This window comes from Cherax quadricarinatus, chromosome 18, assembly GCF_038502225.1.
Source record: "Cherax quadricarinatus isolate ZL_2023a chromosome 18, ASM3850222v1, whole genome shotgun sequence".
Taxonomy (NCBI): Eukaryota; Metazoa; Arthropoda; class Malacostraca; order Decapoda; family Parastacidae; genus Cherax; species Cherax quadricarinatus.
In genome coordinates this window covers 45,929,123-45,955,669 of record NC_091309.1, presented here as the reverse complement: position 1 = coordinate 45,955,669, position 26,547 = coordinate 45,929,123, and the positions used below count along the sequence as shown (strand labels likewise).

General features: G+C 41.6%; 1 protein-coding gene across 2 annotated transcripts in view; it reads left to right on the top strand.

Moving 5' to 3' along the window:
* LOC128689253 (receptor-type tyrosine-protein phosphatase alpha-like) overlaps positions 1 to 26,547 on the top strand; it is an 828,196-nt gene that overhangs the window by 18,579 nt on the left and 783,070 nt on the right. The window contains exon 2 of one of the 2 annotated variants that reach the window (XM_070086466.1): positions 11,649 to 11,712. In XM_070086466.1, the coding sequence (XP_069942567.1) occupies positions 11,679 to 11,712 (34 nt within the window). In that variant the 5' untranslated portion in view covers positions 11,649 to 11,678. Of the gene's footprint in view, positions 1 to 11,648; positions 11,761 to 26,547 lie in introns of both variants that reach the window. The other variant, XM_070086465.1, reaches the window with a different exon arrangement.

The window sequence follows — 26,547 nt, the reverse complement described above, 5'->3', positions numbered from 1 at the left end:
ATCCATCAATTTCAGCTCCTATTTGAGAGGTTTCAAGCCCAATACAACCCCTAGAGCGACGAAAATTATGCACATTATATTAGCGTGCCTGTACCACATTAAAAAACAATGGCATCTCTTCTCTGCTCCTCAGTGCAGGCGCTGAGCTTCCCTGTCGGTTCCCTTCTTTAAAATGCACTTTAGAGCATTAGTAATGCATTAATCAGGTATATTTAAATTATGAAAATATACAGCATATTTTTTGGGAAAATTATTTTTCACACACACACACACACACACACGCACACACACACACACACACACACACACACACACACACACACACACACACACACACACACACACACACACACACACACACACAGGACCCTGTACACCCTGTACGTTAGGCCCATATTGGAGTATGCGGCACCAGTTTGGAACCCACACCTAGCCAAGCACGTAAAGAAACTAGAGAAAGTGCAAAGGTTTGCAACAAGACTAGTCCCAGAGCTAAGAGGTATGTCCTACGAGGAGAGGTTAAGGGAAATCAACCTGACGACACTGGAGGACAGGAGAGATAGGGGGGACATGATAACGACATACAAAATACTGAGAGGAATTGACAAGGTGGACAAAGACAGGATGTTCCAGAGATTGGACACAGTAACAAGGAGACACAGTTGGAAGCTGAAGACACAGATGAATCACCGGGATGTTAGGAAGTATTTCTTCAGCCACAGAGTAGTCAGTAAGTGGAATAGTTTGGGAAGCGATGTAGTGGAGGCAGGATCCATACATAGCTTTAAGCAGAGGTATGATAAAGCTCACGGCTCAGGGAGAGTGACCTAGTAGCGATCAGTGAAGAGGCGGGGCAGGAGCTCGGACTCGACCCCCGCAACCTCAACTAGGTGAGTAGTATATATATATATATATATATATATATATATATATATATATATATATATATATATATATATATATATATATATATATATATATATATATATATTTATTTATATATATATATATATATATATATATATATATATATATATATATATATATATATATATATATATATATATATATATATATATATATATAAGTACCACCTCTGGAACTGTGCTCGGGACCCCTCATCCACAGAGAAAATGATAAACTTACTTCAGGGAAAATTCAAGGTTTTCACCGGAGCTGTCTGAATATTGTTTTCTCCTACCACCCCTATATTCTATGTAGACTTTATTTAAAGACAAAATGCATTGGCAAAAATACAATAGAAAGTATAACAATATAGATAACATCTCAGAACAATATCTGGAATACTTCATCCAGCTCCCTGGTGATGGGCCGTGTGTCATGTAGGGGTTCGAAACGTGGATTGGGTAAGAACACTCACATAGGCTGGTTAGTATGTATAATTATAACGGAAAATATGGGAAACACAGGCCCGCCCTGCCTCTCTGCTCTCTGTCTAAGACTGACTCACCAGTGATGCCTAGGGATGAGCAGCATTCAAAAACATGCTATAGTCAGCAGCAACATGAATAACAGTCAGTGATTCATGCAGATGGTTGGTAGTGAGTCATACTACTTGTTACTGGTAACTGTTACTACTGGGAACTGATACTACTGAGAGGCGTGCCCAGAATGCTGCAGGCATTTCACCCCAAGATCGCAACACTGAGTCTCTGAAAGAGGTAGCTGGCCGCCCTGTGGTCCTTGGTTTCTGTGATGAGCTTTTCACCCAGCTCTTTGAGGAACTTGAGAGCACACTTGCCCCATGCTCCAAGGGTCTCTGACCTTACTGGGATAAAGTTATAGCAAGGGGGAGGGACTTCATATTTGCGGGTCTTCTGGGTCTCCCTATAGTTGGCAGTTCCAACACCTTCAGCTTCAGAGTATAGCAAGTAGGTGTCTACCAATGTGGCTGCACAGGTGTAGTCCCAGGCAATCTGGTTACCATCCTTCCAGGGTAGCATAGTGGCTCCATCAGGATGCTTTTGACTTCCATCAGACCTCTGTACTTGGGGCTCCCGTTCCCGTTGATCCTGTTGATCACAGTAAACAGGTGATATCACAATATGCAGAGAAAACACTTTGAAAAATAGTGAAATTCAAAGTACTTTTGTAATTTCTCACATTATCAAGGAACTATTATAATAAAAGATCAACAGGAAGGCATGTAAGAACGAGAATATAATTCGCGGTTAGGTTAAAACACCTGACATTTTGATGGTGATGTAGGTAGATAGTCAAGGATCCTTCAAACACAGCTTATATTCTACCCAAGTTTTGAGATTTTAACTTGTTTAATGTCTCTTATATTCCTCCCAAATTTTATTAATTATAAATGAAACAAATTTGTATAATCCTAATAATTCATATTATTTTGAAAACTATTTTCTATGAAACTTGATTATATTATATTTTTCTCGACAGCTGACCTGCTAGATATAACTTTCTCCACCTTCTGAAAATCAGTTAGATAGTTAAAATCACTCACATCAAGTTAGAGTTAAACTTTCTATTTTCTCATCTATGTTTATGAGAGCATTACGTATTTGCAGCCCAGAGTTCATGGATGGGGAAATCTTAAAGATTTATGAAATAGCTAATGGTCTAAAATACCCAAAAATCTTAATTGATAAACCTTTTAAAAGTGTTAAAAATACTTTTTTATAATTCATAAAAGGACAACCAACCAAATTCAACAAAAAATATGCTGTATAGTCCTTGTGGCTTAGCGCTTCTTTTTGATTATAATAATAATAATAATAATAACAAAAAATATGTAGGTTCTTCCTTACCATGAAAACTTGATATGCCTTCTCTACTTAGGAATTTTAAGGTGACATGTGCATTGTGTGATCTCTTGAGGCGTGTTAATGTGTCGTGGGGTCGAACCCTAGCCAGCTGCAGTTTGGTAAATGATTCAATACCACTTGTTTCGTGGTTTCTTTTCTATATAGCAGAGCTACTTAACTGGGGGGGATTTTGCTGCCTGACCACGGTAGAGTGCGGTTGTGCTCTGCACCCCTCTGCTGTTTTCAGGCGAGCTACCTTGTACCAGCATGGCACTGAGTGTGAGGCGTCGTGTAAACACCATCGGTATAGAGCTGCTTCGTGGGGCAATTTCACCCACTTCAGTGCAGGTGTTACTCCCGACCATCATTAGGGAGACATGTGGTATCCAGGACGATGAGGTGTATGGTGTTGCCCTGAATGGAGCATATAGGATCGTCGTTAAACTGAATTCCACATCCGTGTACGAGTCATTGGTGCATATATTTCAGACGAGAGTCTTGATGCTACTCCAGCTGTGAAGGTGCATTTGATTGACGTATCCCGCCACTTTACGTGGGTCAAGCTCCGTAATGTACCATTTGAGGCAGATGAGGATGACATACGAAGTGTTTTTGAGGCATATGGAACCGTACATTTGGCACAGCAAGGCAAGTGGGCTGCAGGTACTTATATGGGCCGTCTAGAGGGGACATTTACCCTGAAGATGACCCTAAGACATTCCATACCATCTTATGTCGTACTGGAGGACTTTAGAACGCAGGTTTTTATATCATATGCTGGACAGAGACGTACGTGCAGGATATGTGGGGCGTACGATCATTTGGCGGCTATGTGTGTGAAGCAGCGGCGGGCGTCTCCACGAACTAGTGGAGCACCTGTTACCAGTGTGGACGCTGTTGCTACCAGCCCCACAGACAAGCAAGAGCGTGGGCGATTGTGGAGTGAGGTGGTGGAGCCCCTCGAGAAGCCTGGCGTGTGTGAGGCAAGCTGTGACTTACCAGAAACCGACAATTTGAAGGAGCCGAGTGCAGAAGTGTGTGTGCAGGAGGAGGTAAAGGTGATTGAGGAAGAGCTTGAGGAGGTGTTGAGGACTTTGTCACTGCCTGTAGAGGAAGAGGATGTACCCGCACGGGTGCGAGACACCGCATTGACAGCGGAGGAATGTGCCATACAAACACATAGCAGGGAAGATGTGGAGAGCGGTGTGGGAGAAACGTCGCCGTGTTTCGTGGGACGAAGCACGGTGGAGGTTGAGGTCCATTGTGCAGCCTCCTTAGACGATAACATGGAGGACGAGGTCATCACGAGGAAGAGAACGGCAGCATCAGACTCTGATGATGTCCTGACGTCGGCGCAGAGACCTGGGAGGGTGGATGAATTTTGTCGTGGCACCGGAGGAAGGGGGAAGGGAGGGAAGGTGATGTGAAGACTTGTAGAAACCTAGGTGCAGGAGGACCTGGGAAGAATGGAGAAAAGAGGCAGTGGTGGAAACTTTAACAGTGGTCTCAGGTGTATGACTGTGAACGTGAATGGACTGTGTAAAGGTGTAAAAAGGGAATGGCTTAGAATGCTTCTGCTCAAATATAGAGCAGATGTAGTGTTTCGTCAGGAGCATAATTTCAAGGAGGGGAAAATGCTGGAAGTGGCAGGGTTTCAGGCGGTGACTATGCCATCTGTACGTCTGAAAGGTGGTGTGGGTATCATGATCAGGGAGGCGAGCCCGTTTGTGTTGTTAAGAAGTGAGGGGGGGAGGGGGGAGGGGGCAGAGTGGACGGGTGGTGGATGGGGCAGAGGGTATCCTTTGTAAGTGTGTATGCACCACCAGAAAATGATTTGAAAGCAAAGAGGGATTTTGTATGTGAAAAGCTAGTTTTCTTCTTACGTGGTTTACCTGCAGTGGCCGTCGTTGGTGGGGACTGGAACTGTGTTATTAGGAGGGCTGACGTGGAACCAAACGGGGCGGGGCACGTGTCGGCGACCTTGCGAGATCTCTTGAGGGATATTCAGTTATGGGATGCGGTTGGAGGAGGGGCGTGGGAGGTAGAGCACACTTTTGTAAGAAGGGGTTATGCAGCTAGGTTGGATAAGCTGTATATATCTCAAGGGGTTTGGTTGACATTTTTCCGCACAATAGAAGTAGCTTATTCGAATCATTTGGTGGTAGTGGCAGAGGCGGGGTGGAAGTCACTAGCAGGTATCTCTAGGGGGTATTGGAAGTTAAATACTAGTGTATTAGGCGATGGGGAGGGGTTAGAGGGATTTGCAACACTGTGGGAGGAGTTAAGTGCAGAGGTAAATGGGGTGGAGGATGTGGTGATGTGGTGGGATGGTGTGGCTAAAGAATGGATTAAGCAATATTACGTAAGAGATGGGAAACGCATCAATTCTTTAAAATATGGGCTTGCCAACAATTTGGAGGACAGGTTACGGGGTTGTTATGCGAAGGGGACGGTGGCGGGCACTTATCCTTTGGATGATATTATGGCAATTAAGGGGAGGCTGCGCGAGGTACAGGATGAGAGGTTCCAAGCGGTGTAGGCGGGGGTGGAAGAGGTGTTATGGGGCGATAGGCCTTCATCGTGCTTATTGCGTAGGCAAAAACGACGACAGCAGGCAATGGCTATTCCATGGTTGGAGGTTCATGAGTCGATGGGGGGTATAGGGAGGGGCAGGTCATAAAAGCTATGGAAGGAATGGGGGCGTTTGTAGATAAGTGTTATGAGAAGTACTGGCAACGAGAAGGGGTAGAGGCTGGGGTTTTAGAACAGGTGTGTGAGAGTGTGATATGTCAGTTGCGTAGCAGTGATAGGGAAGCACTGGGTGGGGAAATAACTGAGGGGGAAATATGGAGGGGTGTAAGTGGAATGCAAAGGGGCAAAGCACTGGGAATTGATGGACTCCTGCCAGAGTTTTATCAGCAGCACTGGAGCTAATGAGGGTTTTTTGGTTAGGATATTAAATTGCATGAAGGAGAGGGGTGAGTTGGGTTAAGGGGCAGCATACTCTTCGGGATTACCGGGCGATCTCGTTGTTATGCACGGATTATAAATTGTTGGCTAAGATTCTGGGGAATCGGTTTAAGTGCGTAGTGGGGCAGGTAGTATCGAAATCTCAGTTTGGTTTACCAGGGAAGTCTATGGTGGAGGGGCATGGGTTACTTAGGGATTTCGTGGAGGCAAATGGGGGAGGGGGGGAGGTTTGATGGCACTGGATTGGCAAGGGGCATACCATAGAGTGGACTGAGAAGCATTGAGAGCCATCATCAGGGGATAGGGGCTTGGGGAAGAAATAGTGGGCTGGGTTGAGGCGTTGTACCGAGGTGCAATGGCGAGGGTACAGATTAATGATCGATTGGGTGGGAAGATTGTAATGGGTAGGAGACTTAGGCAGGGGTGTCCTATGTCACAATTATTGTTTGTGTGCGCACAGGATCCTTTTTATAGATTGGTGGAGCAGCCTATGTGTAATGGAGAGGGAGCAGGGAGTGTAGTTGGGAGGGTTTGGCCAGTCTAAATAGGGTATGTACATGATACTACTGTTCTGATTCGGGAGGGGATGTCAATGGATACATTAGATGGGGTAGTAAAATGTTCGCAGGGGCAACTGGTATGAGGGTGAATTCAGACAAGTCCATGGTCATGGGGTTAGGAGCTTGGGCGGGAAGGGTTGAGTGGGGTAGTGCAGTCGTGAGGAGGCAGGTGAATTCGTTAAAAATTTGTGGTCTTATCTATGCAGACGATCTGACTGTGGCGCGCATGGAAAACTCGATTAGGATGGTAGACAGGATTCAGGGACGCTTGGGTGCATTGCGACCTTATCATTTGACCCTTGTGCAGCGTGCCATTGTTATTAACGTCATATTGTATAGCAAAGTATGGCACGTGGCAGCCGTGTTCCCATGAACTGGGCCGGCAATAACGAACATACTTGGGAGGGTTTTTAAATTCTTGTGGGGTTCGGGCTGTGATTGGCTTGAAAGGGACGTGGTAATGTTACCTTTGCAACAGGGGGGGTTGGGATTGCTGGACTTAAAGCGGAGGGTCAAATGTGTCTTCATTAAAAGGGAGGTGATGTGGGAAAGTTTGGGTGGGGGGGGGTTTGGCCAGGATCCATAACAGATTGAAACGAATGTATACAGGAGTTGAGTTGCGTGAGTGTGAAACTGTTTTGAGGGCTATGGCGTGGGATCGAGAGCCGGGGAAGGTCAAAATAGGTAGGTTGTGTAGGTTGTTAGCGGGGAGGGCTGTAGCGCCTGTAGAGGGAATTTTCCCCATGTATGCATGGGGAAGTATATGGAATAGGTTTAGTAGGATGAGGTTGCAACCTCATGCTCGTGATGTAATGTATCGTTTTTTGCATTGCATTTTACCGTCGGGTGTGGTTCAACGGGATAGACGAGTGGTTGAAGGGGGGGGGGGTGCGGGATCTGGGGTGGGGAGGAGTCAGCGTTTCATGTAGTATATTTTTGTGAAGGACTGAGGAGTGTCAAGGGGTGGTTAAATAGGGTGATATATAGGATAGGGGGTCAAGGAATTTCTGTATTGACAGCATTAAGTCTCGACGTGGGGGGTTGGGATGCGAGTGTCATCACAGCTGTGGGTTACATTATAGTAGATTATATATATATAAGAACATAAGAACATAAGAAACAAGAAACACTGCAACAGGCCTACCGACCCATGCGGAGCAGGTCCAAGTCCCCTCCCCGGATTAGCCCAATGACACCCCCCTGGATTAGCACAGTGACCCACCCAGTCTGGTCACCTCACTCAAGGATGGAGCACGGCACCAGACCCAGCAGCACAAGCTAGTCAGGTCCAGCTCACACACACCCACACCCACTCATGTATTTATCTAACCTATTTTTAAAACTACACAACGTTTAGCGTGGGGATTGCGGGGGAAACAGGTTAGTGAGGTGAAGAGGAGGGTGTTAGCGGTAACGTTCTATAAAACAGTATGTAGAAATAGGGAAATTTATGGGAGGAGGTGGGAGAGGGATTTTTCAGAGGGATATAGGCAAGTTACGTTACAGGTTTTATTAGACTTGTAATATACGAGGGAGGGGAGGGTACGAATGGAAAGTGTTGCTGGGGGTAGGGAAGTCATGGTTGGAAACAGGGTCGCCTCCCTGGTTATGGATGAAAACAAAAGTTTGCGTGAGTGTTGGATGAGTGATGCGTGAGGGAAGAATGTTTGGACCACGGCGCAAGCACCTGTGGAGATGGCCAGTTTCTTGTGTGTCACGGATTATACACCATTCATATAACCCTCACGTTCCTTCAAGGTAGTAGTGAATGATGGGTAAGGTATAAATGGGGGGGGTGTCTTTTCCTCTATCACTGTGCAGAGTGAGGTGTAGGGCAGTATACTGTGTTGGAAGTGACGGACAGTTGCTTGTCCAGTGTGGTTGTACTGTCTAATGTGTAGATAATAAGCATATTATTGTATGTAGAAAGATGAGACCGCATGTAAGTTGGACACGGACCTGTACAATGAGAATTACTCTCTTACGCCTGATATGTTATGGCGGATTTATCAACTGTGATTTATTCAAATTAGATTTATTATGTTCTTATCTATGTACATAGCAGTCTTAAGTCATATGATGTGAGTCGTGCTTAGGTGCAGTTGCCACAAAGTTGTTTTAGTTTATCTCTGCTAGGGAAGTATGTAGAAATTTTTCCTGTAGCCGCTACATGGCTGGAGTTTTATACTTTATACCTTTATATTCTGTGATGTTTCTCATAACATAAAGTTCTTATTTATATACTATGTTGAATGAATAGGTTTACATGCTAAGATAATTGCACACAAGTTGCCTTTGGGAGTTGTTGACATTCATTGTTGCAACCTTCTTAGAAATATTAATCACTTGAAGTGTATTTTCTTTCGCCAGGTTGACGTGTCATTGTGTTAAGTAAAGACATATATCCCATTGTTAATATTGTTATTAATAATGTTTGTGTCTTTGGTGTTACTGTATCACTCGTGATAGTATAATTACTATGTTTCCTTTAATGTTAAGTTAAGATGCAATCAGGTTGGTGATAGTTATATTATTTTGCGGGTGTGGGGGGGGGGGGGGGCAAAATTGTGACAAAAGTTTAAGCCTTTACAGGTATACAATTGTGGTATAACACTGGGTGTAGTATGGTGTGTGCAGTGACAGGGTGTCGCAACACTTGTCTGGTGTAGTCATTTTTGGGTAGGGGTAAACTGGGGATTTGTGATTTAACTCATTTTGTGTACTTTTTAATATAATTTCCACCTTGTTTTGTAATGTTTTAAATAAAATATAAAAAAAAAATGGCGGGATGCTGTCCGAATCCGGACCTTGTGAGTGTCGTAGTTGGACCGTGGGCTTCAGTGTTGTAGTTGGACCGTGTTCTTCAGTGTTGTAGTTGGACCGTGGGCTTCAGTGTTGTAGTTGGACCGTGGGCTTCAGTGTTGTAGTTGGACCGTGGGCTTCAGTGTTGTAGTTGGACCGTGGGCTTCAGTGTTGTAGTTGGACCGTGGGCTTCAGTGTTGTAGTTGGACCGTGGGCTTCAGTGTTGTAGTTGGACCGTGGGCTTCAGTGTTGTAGTTGGACCGTGGGCTTCAGTGTTGTAGTTGGACCGTGGGCTTCAGTGTTGTAGTTGGACCGTGGGCTTCAGTGTTGTAGTTGGACCGTGGGCTTCAGTGTTGTAGTTGGACCGTGGGCTTCAGTGTTGTAGCTGGACCGTGGGCTTCAGTGTTGTAGTTGGACCGTGGGCTTCAGTGTTGTAGTTGGACCGTGGGCTTCAGTGTTGTAGTTGGACCGTGGGCTTCAGTGTTGTAGTTGGACCGTGGGCTTCAGTGTTGTAGTTGGACCGTGGGCTTCAGTGTTGTAGTTGGACTGTGGACTTCATATATATATATATATATATATATATATATATATATATATATATATATATATATATATATATATATATATATATATATATATATATATATATATATATATATATATATATATATTAAAAGCAGGTGGGGATATAGTTTCGGAGTGGTTGGTGCAATTATTTAATAAATGTATGGAAGAGGGTAAGGTACCTAGGGATTGGCAGAGAGTATGCATAGTTCCTTTGTATAAAGGCAAAGGGGACAAAAGAGAGTGCAAAAATTATAGTGGGATAAGTCTGTTGATTATACCTGGTAAAGTGTAAGGTAGAGTTATTATTGAAAGAATTAAGAGTAAGACGGAGAATAGGATAGCAGATGAACAAGGAGGCTTTAGGAAAGGTAGGGGGTGTGTGGACCAGGTGTTTACAGTGAAACATATAAGTGAACAGTATTTAGATAAGGCTAAAGAGGTCTTTGTGGCTTTTATGGATTTGGAAAAGGCGTATGACAGGGTGGATAGGGAGGCAATGTGGCAGATGTTGCAGGTGTATGGTGTAGGAGGTAGGTTACTGAAAACAGTGAAGAGTTTTTACGAGGATAGTGAGGCTCAAGTTAGAGTATGTAGGAAAGAGGGAAATTATTTCCCAGTAAAAGTACTCCTTAGACAAAGATGTGTGATGTCACCGTGGTTGTTTAATATATTTATAGATGGGGTTGTGAGAGAAGTGAATGCGAGGGTCTTGACAAGAGGCGTGGAGTTAAAAGATAAAGAAACACACATAAAGTGGGAGTTGTCACAGTTGCTCTTTGCTGATGACACTGTGCTCTTGGGAGATTCTGAAGAGAAGTTGCAGAGATTGGTGGATGAATTTGGTAGGGTGTGCAAAAAAAGAAAATTAAAAGTGAATACAGGAAAGAGTAAGGTTATGAGGATAACAAAAATATTAGGTGATGAAAGATTGGATATCAGATTGGAGGGAGAGAGTATGGAGGAGGTGAATGTATTCAGATATTTGGGAGTGGACGTGTCAGCGGATGGGTCTATGAAGGATGAGGTGAATCATAGAATTGATGAAAGGAAAAGGGTGAGTGGTGCACTTAGGAGTCTGTGGAGACAAAGAACTTTGTCCTTGGTGGCAAAGAGGGGAATGTATGAGAGTATAGTTTTACCAACGCTCTTATATGGGTGTGAAGCATGGGTGATGAATGTTGCAGCGAGGAGAAGGCTGGAGGCAGTGGAGATGTCATGTCTGAGGGCAATGTGTGGTGTGAATATAATGCAGAGAATTCGTAGTTTGGAAGTTAGGAGGAGGTGCGGGATTACCAAAACTGTTGTCCAGAGGGCTGAGGAAGGGTTGTTGAGGTGGTTCGGACATGTAGAGAGAATGGAGCGAAACAGAATGACTTCAAGAGTGTATCAGTCTGTAGTGGAAGGAAGGCGGGGTAGGGGTCGGCCTAGGAAAGGTTGGAGGGAGGGGGTAAAGGAGGTTTTGTGTGCGAGGGGCTTGGACTTCCAGCAGGCGTGCGTGAGCGTGTTTAATAGGAGTGAATGGAGACGAATGGTTTTTAATACTTGACGTGCTGTTGGAGTGTGAGCAAAGTAACATTTATGAAGGGGTTCAGGGAAACCGGCAGGCCGGACTTGAGTCCTGGAGATGGGAAGTACAGTGCCTGCACTCTGAAGGAGGGGTGTTAATGTTGCAGTTTAAAAACTGTAGTGTAAAGCACCCTTCTGGCAAGACAGTGATGGAGTGAATGATGGTGAAAGTTTTTCTTTTTCCGGCCACCCTGCCTTGGTGGGAATCGGCCAGTGTGTTAATAAAAATAATATATATATATATATATATATATATATATATATATATATATATATATATATATATATATATATATATATATATATATATATATATATATATGTATATATATATATATATATACACACACACAGAGATTACAAAATCTACTACATATATTTTTCTTTTTCTCAGGAGACGAGAAGGAAGCTTAACATCACCACCATGGCCCTCCTGTCCAGGGTCGTCACTGTCCTGGGTCGTCACTGTCCTGGGTCGTCACTGTCCAGGGTCGTCACTGTCCTGGGTAAGTGTTATTGTCTATGGCAATAGGCTGAAGGATGGCTGAGGGGCAGTTATTGTTTTCATGTCTAATTAGGCACTGTCCTGAGTACCAAAGATACAGAGAGCAAAACTGCCTGTGTTAGGGAGAGGGATGTTATGTCCCTGATATATATGTAAGTGCTACGATAACGAGTGAGTGCCATGGTCTAGTGTGCACTAGTCCCTGGCATGGTCTAGTGTGCACTAGTCCCTGGCATGGTCTTGTGTGCACTAGTCCCTGGCATGGTCTAGTGTGCACTAGTCCCTGGCATGGTCTAGTGTGCACTAGTCCCTGGCATGGTCTTGTGTGCACTAGTCCCTGGCATGGTCTAGTGTGCACTAGTCCCTGGCATGGTCTAGTGTGCACTAGTCCCTGGCATGGTCTTGTGTGCACTAGTCCCTGGCATGGTCTAGTGTGCACTAGTCCCTGGCATGGTCTTGTGTGCACTAGTCCCTGGCATGGACTAGTGTGCACTAGTCCCTGGCATGGTCTAGTGTGCACTAGTCCCTGGCATGGTCTAGTGTGCACTAGTCCCTGGCATGGACTAGTGTGCACTAGTCCCTGGCATGGATTAGTGTGCACTTATCCCTGGCATGGACGAGTGTGCACTAGTTCCTGGCATGAACTAGTGTGCTCCAGTCCCTGGCATGGTCTAGTGTGCACTAGTCCCTGGCATGGACTAGTGTGCTCTAGTCCCTGGCATGGACTAGTGTGCACTAGTCCCTGGCATGGGATAGTGTGCACTAGTCCCTGGCATGGTCTATTGTGCACTAGTCCCTGGCATGGACTAGTGTGCACTAGTCCCTAGCATGGTCTAGTGTGCACTAGTCCCTGGCATGGTCTAGTGTGCACTAGTCCCTGGCATGGTCTAGTGTGCACTAGTCCCTAGCATGGTCTAGTGTGCACTAGTCCCTAGCATGGTCTAGTGTGCACTAGTCCCTGGCATGGTCTAGTGTGCACTAGTCCCTGGCATGGACTAGTGTGCACTAGTCCCTAGCATGGCCTAGTGTGCACTAGTCCCTGGCATGGTCTAGTGTGCACTAGTCCCTGGCATGGTCTAGTGTGCACTAGTCCCTGGCATGGTCTAGTATGCACTAGTCCTGGCATGGACTAGTGTGCACTAGTCTCTAGCATGGTCTAGTGTGCACTAGTCCCTGGCATGGACTAGTGTGCACTAGTCCCTGGCATGGTCTAGTGTGCACTAGTCCCTGGCATGGTCTAGTGTGCACTAGTCCCTGACATGGACGAGTGTGCACTAGTTCCTGGCATGGACTAGTGTGCACTAGTCCCTGGCATGGCCTAGTGTGCACTAGTCCCTGGCATGGACTACTGTGCTCTAGTCCCTGGCATGGACTAGTGTGCACTAGTCCCTGGCATGGATTAGTGTGCACTAGTCCCTGGCATGGTCTAGTGTGCACTAGTCCCTGGCATGGTCTAGTGTGCACTAGTCCCTAGCATGGTCTAGTGTGCACTAGTCCCTAGCATGGTCTAGTGTGCACTAGTCCCTGGCATGGTCTTGTGTGCACTAGTCCCTGGCATGGACTAGTGTGCACTAGTCCCTAGCATGGTCTAGTGTGCACTAGTCCCTGGCATGGTCTAGTGTGCACTAGTCCCTTGCATGGTCTAGTGTGCACTAGTCCTTGGCATGGTCTAGTGTGCACTAGTCCCTGGCATGGACTAGTGTGCACTAGTCCCTAGCATGGTCTAGTGTGCACTAGTCCCTGGCATGGTCTAGTGTGCACTAGTCCCTGGCATGGACTAGTGTGCACTAGTCCCTAGCATGGTCTAGTGTGCACTAGTCCCTGGCATGGTCTAGTGTGCACTAGTCCCTGGCATGGTCTAGTGTGCACTAGTCCCTAGCATGGGAGAGATGATCCCTACCAACCCAGCGTGTCTAGGAATATCACTGACCTTGGTGAGTGTCATGCAGCTGAGGCCCAAGTGACTGCAAGGTATCTATATAACCCATTTTTATATACATTCCAATATTAGTAAGTTGGGCCAATGGTGTTAACTTCACCCAAGTTAATGGTGTTGACCATATACTTGTTAGTAGCATTGACCATAAACGTTATTGACCGATCATTAGTTGTGTTCTCCATTTATATGTTAGATGATTGATCACACTTATATTAGGGGTCTTGATCCCACTCATTTTAGTGGTATCAACACTTATTTTGGCGGCGTTGATCATTTGCAAATATGTGATCTTGGCTCCACACATATTAGTGTTATTTACCTCGTTAATGTTTGTGGGCTTGTGCGGCTTAAATCACTTGTCATTTGCTTTGATCGCACTCATATGTTAGTTGTCCTTGTGCCACACATTTCAGTGGCATTGATCACATTCATGTTACTGGTGTTGACATCACATATGTTAGACTCTTGATCCCATAAATATTAAAGGTTCAGACCTCGTCTTAACGTCGCTTATTAGTACTGGAGGTCAACGCAACACATGCTAGTGGCGCTGATCACACATTTTAATGGCGTTCATACTACGTGGTAAAGATTAAGACTTCGTGAGTGTTAGTTGTCTTGACCCTACGCATGCCAGTGGCGTTGACACTGAGAGATGACGCAGATATACCTATTATTTTGACCCCACTCTCATCAGTGGAGTCAACGCCCCTAACGCTATCTTATTTATTGTTTTAAATCCACATCTATTATTGGTTGTGTATTCACACGTGTAAGTAGTCTTGACCCAGTACACATGTTGAATCCAATCCTCTTTATGATCCTCACCTCAAGCATATTGTGAAGTCCGAATACATAAGAACATAAGAAAGAAGGAACACTGCAACATGACTACTGACCCATGCGGAGCAGGTCCATGTCCCCCCCCCCGCCTCCCGGATTAGCCCAATGACCCACCCAGTCTGGTTACCTCCACTCAAGGAAGGAGCACGGCACCAGACCCAGCAGCACAAGCTAGTCAGGTCCAACTTACACCCACCCACACCCACTCATGTATTTATCTAACCCATTTTTAAAACTACACAACGTTTTAGCCTCAATAACTGTACTCGGGAGTTTGCTCCACTCATCCACAACTCTATTACCAAACCAGAGATTTTGCCGCCATGCATGTAGCAGGCTCTGACCTGGTGTTGTCTTGACACCACATATGGTCATGATTCCACATGTGTTTATGGCATAGATAGCATATGTGTAAGTGTTCTTAATACGAGGAACTGGCACCGCCCAAGCAAGTATTGTCTTATCCTTCCAACGTTGGTTGTCTTTATCACATGTTAGAAGTCTTTATCACATGTTAGAGGTCTTTATCACATGTTAGAAGAGTCTTTATCACATGTTAGAAATCTTTATCACATGTTTAAAGAGTTTTTATCACATGTTAGAAGACTTTATCACATGTTTGAAGTCTTTCTCACATGTTAGAAGTCTTTATCACATGTTATATGTATTTATCACATGTTAGAAATCTTTATCACATGTTATATGTATTTATCACATGTTAGAAGTCTTTATCACATGTTAGAAGAGTCTTTATCACATGTTAGAAATCCTTACCACCTGTTTGAAGTCTTTATCACATGTTAGAAGTCTTTATCACATGTTAGAAGTCTTTATCACATGTTAAAAGTATTTATCATATGTTAGAAGTCTTTATCACGTGTTAGAAGTATTTATCATATGTTAGAAGTCTTTATCACGTGTTAGTATTTATCATATGTTAGAAGTCTTCATCACATGTTAGAAGTATTTATCATATGTTAGAAGTCTTTATCACGTGTTAGAAGTATTTATCATATGTTAGAAGTCTTTATCATATGTTAGAAGTCTTTATCACATGTTAGAAGTCTTTATCACATGTTAGAAGTATCACATGTTTAAAGTCTTTACACCCTTGTTATTGGTCGTCTCCTCACACATGTTAGAGGTAATTACTCTGAACAAGATAGTTATCCTATACTTTGTTAGTAACGTTGCTTCCACTTGTATAACCAACAATAAAGTTACATATATAAATGATCGTTATTTTACACACGTTAGTAGAATTTCCCTCATAATTGTAGTAAGTGTTGACCCAACGTTTTTAGTTTACATGTTTTCAAATGAGTAAATGTTCTTCATTCTGCTCATGTTAGAGACATGACCCCACACATGTCAGTGGTCATGACTACACATATGTTAATAGTCTAAACTCTACACATGAAAGTGATCTTAATAGTAATAATAAATAATAATAATAATAATAATAATAATAATAATAATAATAATAATAATAATAATGATAATAATAATAATAATAATAATAATAATAATAATAATGATAATAATAATAATAATAATAATAATAATAATAATAATGATAATAATAATAATAATAGTAATAATAATAATAATATAGAAAGTCCCAACTTATGCAAATTAGGTCAGTTTTGTCCCAGGATGCGACCCACACCAGTCGACTAACACCCAGGTACCTAGTTTACAGATAGGTGAGCGTGGACAGCAGGTGTCTTAAGGAAACAAGTCTTAATGTTTCCACCCGTACCGGGGATCGACCCCCGAACATCAATGTGTGAGCTAGCAGTAAGGGTCACACTCATGTTGATGATATAGACTACATATATTTAAGTGACCTTGTTCACATATTTAAGTGACCTTGTTCACATATTTAAGTGACCTTGTTCACATATTTAAGTGACCTTGTTCACATATTTAAGTGACCTTGTTCACATATTTAAGTGACCTTAATTCCACTTAATAATGTTTACGAAAATAAAGTTAAGAATAATTTTCATTTAATTTTTAATTTGCCCCTTTGTCGCTCTTGGCCGAAAAAATTCGGTATTGATTACGTGTTTTTGGCGCGTGTCATACTTCGCACCCCGCACGGCCAGCTTCCCGTTCTTTAGTTCCAACCAATCACAAGCCTTCCCTGAGTCTCTTCAGCTAAGTACAGTTCGCTTCTGCCGCCTTCCCATTGGTTGAGAGATCAAAATATAAACACTGGCGGCTTGGCTTCGAACACACACGCATTTTTCCCTACACCCTTACTAATCTACTCTTGGATTATACATTCTACAATGTCGGTAAGTACTGATTGTTGTGTTTAGTGCTTACATGAATAGTTTAGGCATATTTTGATATATACCTAAAGTCCGTGTGAAGCATAATATGAGTGTAGCATGCAGTTGAAAAAAGTGCAAGCATTTTAGTCCGAATTATTTCGGTATTGCGCGAGTTTCCGGGAATGTCCAATTATAGTCAAATAAATATTTATAAAAAATTCTCAATTGCATATATGAACTCTGTAGTGGTCTGGATTTATACAGGAGGTTTCTATTGTCCTTCCAGTTCCATGAGAGGCTGTTTTATGGGGAGCAGTCGACCAGCAGGTCGAGGTATGTCTGCGTTTCTGAAGACAGTGACTCGGAACCAGAGGTAGACGAACCAGAATTGCTGGATAGTGGTGATGAATACTTGCCACCAGATGCACAGGATGCAGAGATGTCAAGTGATGATGAGGAGGAAGAAAGGAAAGAAAGGCCAGCCAAAAAGCAGAAAGTAATGAGGAAAAAGAAAACTTTTAGGATTGAGGAATACCCGGATGAGGAAGAGATCCATGAGAATATTGCTCTTCAAGTTTCATCTCAGTGGACCGTAGATGACATTGAAAATGATCCTTTGCCGGCATATGAACATGAAAAGCCTCTTGCAATTAGGTCTCCATATGAGTATTTTCGTATGTTCGTTACTCCAGCCATGATAGATAACATAGCATATCAAACAAATTTGTATACAAGGCAACAAGACGTAAATAGTACTTTTTCAACAGATTCTGAAGAGATCTTGAGGTTCATAGGTATTTTGTTGTTCATGGGTATTGCTTCACTACCATCCCTCGAAGACTATTGGAAAGCTGCTTTTAGGATCCCACAGGTTGTAGATAGCATGGCGTCTAAGAGGTTTAGGTACCTTAGAAGTCATATTCATTTCAATGACAACACAAAAATGGATAATGACAGATTCTACAAAGTAAGGCCTCTTTACACTGAACTAACTAATGCTTGCTTGAAAATTCCAGCTACACCCAAGCAATCTATTGATGAAGTCATGGTTGGTTTCAAGGGTAAAACTGCTGGAAACCTAAGGCAGTACATCAAAACAAAACCAGATAAGTGGGGTTTCAAACTTTTTTGTCGTGCAAGTCAAGATGGACTCATACATGATATACTCATGTATCAAGGCACAACAACTTTTGACACACATCCCATACAGCTGCCACAGGAAGAATCTAAACTTCCAATAAGTACAAAGATTGTTCTGGTACTTGCACAAACTATGAGCAAGACAAACACATCAGCAATCTATGCTGACAATTTCTTTTCAAGTATACCTTTGGTCAAGCTACTAAGAGATAAGTATAACTGCAGATACACTGGAACAGTACGTGACAATAGATGTGGTAAGCCACATCTGGTGCCTATCAAACAAATGGAAAGGAACAGTGTGGTCAGGGGCAATTTTTGCTTCAACAACAATGATGGTGTCCTTGTTGTAAGATGGAAGGACACCAAAGTTGTGACTTTAGTGACAACTGATATTGGGGTCGAGCCTCTGAGTCTTGTTGACAGATATAACAAGGTTACAAAGAGGAAAGAGCAAATATCGTGCCCTGCAGTCATCAAGAACTATAATGCAAACATGGGAGGTATTGACAAAAGCAACATGTTGGTGCATCTCTACAAAACACCAATGAAATCAAAACGTTGGTACATGCGGCTATTTGCCTATATTCTTGATCATGCTGTTGTGAATGCATGGCTGCTTTATTGCCGTGATTCTCGAGCAATAAAGCAAAAGTGTATGCAACTGAAGTATTTCAGGAATTCTATCTTTGAAATTGCAAGGTCTAAAGGACAAAACCTTAGAGGCAGCATCCTAAGAACAACTCCAAGACCTTCACCAACTAATTCACCATGTACTTCCAATGGTGTTGGCATAGTGAAACCTGGGAGGGGAAAACGTACAGAAATGCCTGATGACAGTGTTAGGAAAGACATTAGTCTAATGCACTTCCCAATGGCAGGGCAAAGGCCGTTTACTTGCAAGTATTGCAGCACCTCGAAGAAAACGGTAACATCGTCATTCGTGTGTAGTGTATGCAAAGTAAATCTGTGCATAAAGACTGATAGAAATTGTTTCTCAGACTTCCATCTTGCCATTTAGCAATATAGAATCATTGGTCTTCCAAATGAATCTCAGGAATATAGGGATTGAAACTTGCATCACTTTGCAATTTGGCATTGTTGATATTTGCTTCCTTTTTATATTTTTGTAACAATTAAAAAATGTTTTGATACAAGTTCCATTTATGTTTTTTATATTGTCTGTTTGTATATTAAATTTAAAAAATTGTTTTGGTGTGTTTTATTAACAATTGCAAGTTTGCAACATAAAATTTTTTAATCCCTTTGTCGGGAGCAGCCTAATATTTTCGGTCTTCGGAGATTGGCAATTGCTCAAAAACTAACCATCAGAAATCAATTTATATGGGATCAGTGACCTTGTATTGAGTTACTCTATCCACCATAGGGAGTTCAGTTCGAATTTCAAATTTTCGGACCCCTTGCGCGTACCGGGGATCGACCCCCGAACCTCAATGTGTGAGCTAGCAGTAAGGGTCACACTCATGTTGATGATATAGACTACATATATTTAAGTGACCTTGTTCACATATTTAAGTGACCTTGTTCACATATTTAAGTGACCTTGTTCACATATTTAAGTGACCTTGTTCACATATTTAAGTGACCTTGTTCACATATTTAAGTGACCTTGTTCACATATTTAAGTGACCTTGTTCACATACTTAAGTGACCTTGTTCACATATTTAAGTGACCTTGTTCACATATTTAAGTGACCTTAATTCCACTTAATAATGTTTACGAAAATAAAGTTAAGAATAATTTTCATTTAATTTTTAATTTGCAATTATACGTTTTTTTCAAAACAGTGAATTGATTATTTTGTAAATGTTCATTTGTTCACTTGTTTTAGAGACATGAACAAAGTCATCTTATGTACTCATATGCAGACATTGACATCTACATCCAACGTCCATAGAGGCTATTTTTTTAGACACTTTATCAAGAATAATGAGAGGATAAATTACCCCAAGTCTTTAATTAGTGCTATAATTAGTGCTATAATTAGTGCTTTAATTAGTGCTATAATTAGTGCTTTAATTAGTGCTATAATTAGTGCTTTAATTAGTGCTATAATTAGTGCTTTAATTAGTGCTATAATTAGTGCTATAATTAGTGCTTTAATTAGTGCTATAATTAGTGCTTTAATTAGTGCTATAATTAGTGCTATAATTAATGTTATAATTAGTGCTTTGATTAGTGCTATAATTAGTGCTATAATTAGTGTTTTATTTAGTGCTATAATTAGTACTATAATTAGTGTTATAATTAGTGTTATAATTAGTGCTATAATTAGTGCTATAATTAGTGTTTTAATTAGTGCTATAATTAGTACTATAATTAGTGCTATAATCAGTGCTATAATTAGTGCTATAATTAGTGCTATAATTAGTGTTATAATTAGTGCTTTAATTAGTGCTATAATTAGTGCTATAATTAGTGCTATAATTAGTGCTTTAATTAGTGCTATAATTAGTGCTATAATTAGTGCTATAATTAGTGCTATAATTAGTGCTTTAATTAGTGCTATAATTAGTGCTATAATTAGTGCTATAATTAGTGATATAATTATCTCCACAATTCCTGCATCAGAAGGAATTTCTCTATCAATAAGACCCATCAAGGGAGGTTCCTTGATGCTGGTCAGGGGCTCTTGATCCAGGGAATTGGAACTGTATTCCAGTTCGATGAATTAAGCCTGAATACCTTTCACTTCTTCCCCACAGGAGCTGCATAACCCTACGGGTTTAGCGCCCCCAATCATTATAATAATAGTAATCAATCAATAAGAATATCCTCTAGAATAAAGTGGATATTTTAATTTCCACTAGAATAAAGCAGTCATTTAATATCTTCTAGAATAAAGTGGTCTTTTTAATCAAAAGATTTAAATAGGTTTATGAAAGGATCAAATGCTCTTCCATTCTTCAATTAAAACTTAACATAGGATAACACATAATGCCTTAATGAGTCCAGTGCCATAATGAGTCCAGTGCCATAATGAGTCCAGTGCCATAATGAGTCCAGTGCCATAATGAGTCCAGTGCCATAATGAGTCCAGTGCCTTAATGAGTCCAGTGCCATAATGAGTCCAGTGCCTTAATGAGTCCAGTGCCATAATGAGTCCAGTGCCATAATGAGTCCAGTGCCATAATGAGTCCAGTGCCTTAATGAGTCCAGTGCCATAATGAGTCCAGTGCCTTAATGAGTCCAGTGCCATAATGAGTCCAGTGCCATAATGAGTCCAGTGCCATAATGAGTCCAGTGCCTTAATGAGTCCAGTGCCATAATGAGTCCAGTGCCATAATGAGTCCAGTGCCATAATGAGTCCAGTGCCATAATGAGTCCAGTGCCTTAATGAGTCCAGTGCCATAATGAGTCCAGTGCCTTAATGAGTCCAGTGCCATAATGAGTAAAGTGCCTTAATGAGTCCAGTGCCATAATGAGTCCAGTGCCTTAATGAGTCCAGTGCCATAATGAGTCCAGTGCCTTAATGAGTCCAGTGCCATAATGAGTCCAGTGCCTTAATGAGTCCAGTGCCATAATGAGTCCAGTGCCATAATGAGTCCAGTGCCATAATGAGTCCAGTGCCTTAATGAGTCCAGTGCCATAATGAGTCCAGTGCCTTAATGAGTCCAGTGCCATAATGAGTAAAGTGCCTTAATGAGTCCAGTGCCATAATGAGTCCAGTGCCTTAATGAGTCCAATGCCATAATAAGTCCAATGCCATAATGAGTCCAGTGCCATAATGAGTCCAGTGCCATAATGAGTCCAGTGCCTTAATGAGTCCAGTGCCATAATGAGTCCAGTGCCTTAATGAGTCCAGTGCCATAATGAGTAAAGTGCCTTAATGAGTCCAGTGCCATAATGAGTCCAGTGCCTTAATGAGTCCAGTGCCATAATGAGTCCAGTGCCTTAATGAGTCCAGTGCCATAATGAGTCCAGTGCCATAATGAGTCCAGTGCCATAATGAGTCCAGTGCCTTAATGAGTCCAGTGCCATAATGAGTCCAGTGTCATAATGAGTCCAGTGCCATAATGAGTCCAGTGCCATAATGAGTCCAGTGCCATAATGAGTCCAGTGCCATAATGAGTCCAGTGCCTTAATGAGTCCAGTGCCATAATGAGTCCAGTGCCTTAATGAGTCCAGTGCCATAATGAGTCCAGTGCCATAATGAGTCCAGTGCCTTAATGAGTCCAGTGCCATAATGAGTCCAGTGTCATAATGAGTCCAGTGCCATAATGAGTCCAGTGCCTTAATGAGTTCAGTGCCATAATGAGTCTAAATTATCTAAAATCAAAATGTATGATCATTTTTAATGGATCCAACAAATAAACTCCAGGAAAATTACAGGAAGAAATCCAAAAATTCTTTCTTGAAACTTTTTTTGTCAACTGAAATATTAATAAAGAAGATATCTTGCTGGAGTTATAACTAGACCATCACTAACTCTACAAACTGTGTCCTTAGCAAGAAAATTCACATTAACACTTATTAAAGAATAAAAATTAGAGCAGTGATTGTAACAAACGTTAATAACATGTGAAATTCTATACAGAAATGTATCATGTGACTCTTGTTGCAGTAACTTTAATGTATCCCCTTAATATTATGTGACTCTTGTTGCAGTAACTTTAATATATCCCCTTAATATTATGTGACTCTTGTTGCAGTAACTTTAATATATCCCCTTAATATTATGTGACTCTTGTTGCAGTAACTTTGATGTATCCCCTTAATATTATGTGACTCTTGTTGCAGTAACTTTGATGTATCCCCTTAATATTATGTGACTCTTGCTGCAGTAACTTTGATGTATCCCCTTAATATTATGTGACTCTTGTTGCAGTAACTTTGATGTATCCCCTTAATATTATGTGACTCTTGTTGCAGTAACTTGAATGTATCCCCTTAATATTATGTGACTCTTGTTGCAGTAACTTTAATATATCCCCTTAATATTATGTGACTCTTGTTGCAGTAACTTTGATGTATCCCCTTAATATTATGTGACTCTTGTTGCAGTAACTTGAATGTATCCCCTTAATATTATGTGACTCTTGTTGCAGTAACTTTGATGTATCCAATTAATATTATGTGACTCTTGTTGCAGTAACTTTGATGTATCCCCTTAATATTATGTGACTCTTGTTGCAGTAACTTTAATATATCCCCTTAATATTATGTGACTCTTGTTGCAGTAACTTTGATGTATCCCCTTAATATTATGTGACTCTTGTTGCAGTAACTTGAATGTATCCCCTTAATATTATGTGACTCTTGTTGCAGTAACTTTGATGCATCCAATTAATATTATGTGACTCTTGTTGCAGTAACTTTGATGTATCCAATTAATATTATGTGACTCTTGTTGCAGCAACTTTAATGTATCCCCTTATGACCAACACCCACATTAACTTTAATGTATCCCCTTATGACCAACACCCACATTAACTTTAATGTATCCCCTTATGACCAACACCCACATTAACTTTAATGTATCCCCTTATGACCAACACCCACATTAACTTTAATGTATCCCCTTATGACCAACACCCACATTAACTTTAATGTATCCCCTTATGACCAACACCCACATTAACTTTAATGTATCCCCTTATCACCAACACCCACATTAACTTTAATGTATCCCCTTATGACCAACACCCACATTAACTTTAATGGATCCCCTTATGACAAACCCTCAACATTAACTTTAATGAATCCCCTAATGACAAACCCTCCACATTAACTTTAATGGATCCCCTTATGACCAACCCTCCACATTAACTTTAATGGATCCCCTTAAGACCAACCCTCCACATTAACTTTAATGGATCCCCTTATGACAAACCCTCCATATTAACTTTAATGGATCCCCTTATGACAAACCCTCCACATTAACTTTAATGGATCCCCTTATGACCAACCCTCCACATTAACTTTAATGGATCCCCTTATGACCAACCCTCCACATTAACTTTAATGGATCCCCTTATGACCAAACCTTCACATTAACTTTAATGGATCCCCTTATGACAAACCCTCCACATTAACTTTAATGGATCCCCTTACAACCAACCCTCACATTAACTTTAATGGATCCCCCTATGACCAACAACCACATTAACTTTAATGGAACCCCTTATGACAAACACCCATATTAACTTTAATGGATCCCCTTATGACCAACCCTCCACATTAACTTTATTGGATCCCCTTATGACCAACACCCACATTAACTTTAATGGATCCCCTTATGACCAACACCCACATTAACTTTAATGGATCCCCTTATGACAAACCCTCCACATTAATTTTAATGGATCCCCTTATGACCAACCCTCACATTAACTTTAATGGATCCCCTTATGACCAACACCCACATTAACTTTAATGGATCCCCTTATGACAAACCCTCCACATTAACTTTAATGGATCCCCTTATGAACAACCCTCACATTAACTTTAATGTGTCCCCTTATGACCAACCCCCAAATTAACTTTAATGTATCCCCTTATGACCAACACCCACATTAACTTTAATGTATCCCCTTATGACCAACACCCACATTAACTTTAATGGATCCCCTTATGACAAACCCTCCACATTAACTTTAATGGATCCCCTTATGACCAACCCTCCACATTAACTTTAATGGATCCCCTTATGACAAACCCTACACATTAACTTTAATGGATCCCCTTATGACCAACCCTCCACATTAACTTTAATGGATCCCCTTATGACCAACCCTCCACATTAAATTTAATGGATCCCCTTATAACAAACCCTCCACATTAACTTTAATGGATCCCCTTATGACCAACCCTCACATTAACTTTAATGGATACCCTTATGACCAACACCCACATTAACTTTAATGGATCCCCTTATGACCAACACCCACATTAACTTTATTGGATTCCCTTATGACCAACACCCACATTAACTTTAATGGATCCCCTTATGACCAACACCCACATTAACTTTAATGGATTCCCTTATGACCAACCCTCCACATTAACTTTAACGGATCCTCTTATGACCAACCCTCCACATTAACTTTAATGGATCCCCTTATGACCAACACACACATTAACTTTAATGGATCCCCTTATGATCAACCCTCCACATTAACTTTAATGGATCCCCTTATGACCAACACCCACATTAAATTTAATGGATCCCCTTATGACCAACCCTCCACATTAACTTTAACGGATGCTCTTATGACCAACCCTCCAAATTAACTTTAATGGATCCCCTTATGACCAACACCCACATTAACTTTAATGGATCCCCTTATGACCAACACCAACATTAACTTTAATGGATCCCCTTACGACCAACCCTCCACATTAACTTTAATGGATCCCCTTATGACCAACCCCCCACATTAACTTTAACGGATCCTCTTATGACCAACCCTCCACATTAACTTTAATGGATCCCCTTATGACCAACACCCACATTAACTTTAATGGATCCCCTTATGACCAACCCTCCACATTAACTTTAATGGATCCCCTTACGACCAACACCCACATTAAATTTAATGGATTCCCTTATGACCAACCCTCCACATTAACTTTAACGGATGCTCTTATGACCAACCCTCCAAATTAACTTTAATGGATCCCCTTATGACCAACACCCACATTAACTTTAATGGATCCCCTTATGACCAACACCAACATTAACTTTAATGGCTCCCCTTACGACCAACCCTCCACATTAACTTTAATGGATCCCCTTATGACCAACCCTCCACATTAACTTTCACGGATCCTCTTATGACCAACCCCCCACATTAACTTTAATGGATCCCCTTATGACCAACCCTCCACATTAACTTTAACGGATCCTCTTATGACCAATCCCCACATTAACTTTAATGGATCCCCTTATGACCAACCCTCCACATTGACTTTAATGTATCCCCTTATGACCATCCCTCCACATTAACTTTAATGGATCCCCTTATGACCAACCTTGCACATTAACTTTAATGGATCCCCTTATGACCAACCCCCGTCTTTAACTTTAACGGATCCTCTAATGACCAACCCCCCACATTAACTTTAATGGATCCCCTTATGACCAACCTTCCACATTAACTTTAATGTATCCCCTTATGACCAACCCTCTACATTAACTTTAATGGATTCCCTTATGACCAACCATCCACATTAACTTTAATGGATCCCCTTATGACAATCCCTCCACATTAACTTTAACATAAGAACATAAGAACATAAGAATGTAGGAACACTGCAGAAGGCCTACTGGCCCATAAGAGGCAGGTCCTTATCAAAACGACATCTACCTAAAGCTACTCAAGAAATAACTACCGTACCCCTTGACACCAATCAAACCCAGCCACTCCCACTCATATATTTGTCCAGTCTCTTCTTAAAGCTACCCAAGGTCCTAGCCTCTATCACCCCACTGGGAAGACTGTTCCACGCATCTACAACTCTGTTAGAAAACCAGTACTCACCTATGTCCTTTCTAAATCTGAATTTATCCAACTTAAATCCATTATTCCTGGATCTTACCTGTTATTCCTGGTTCTTATT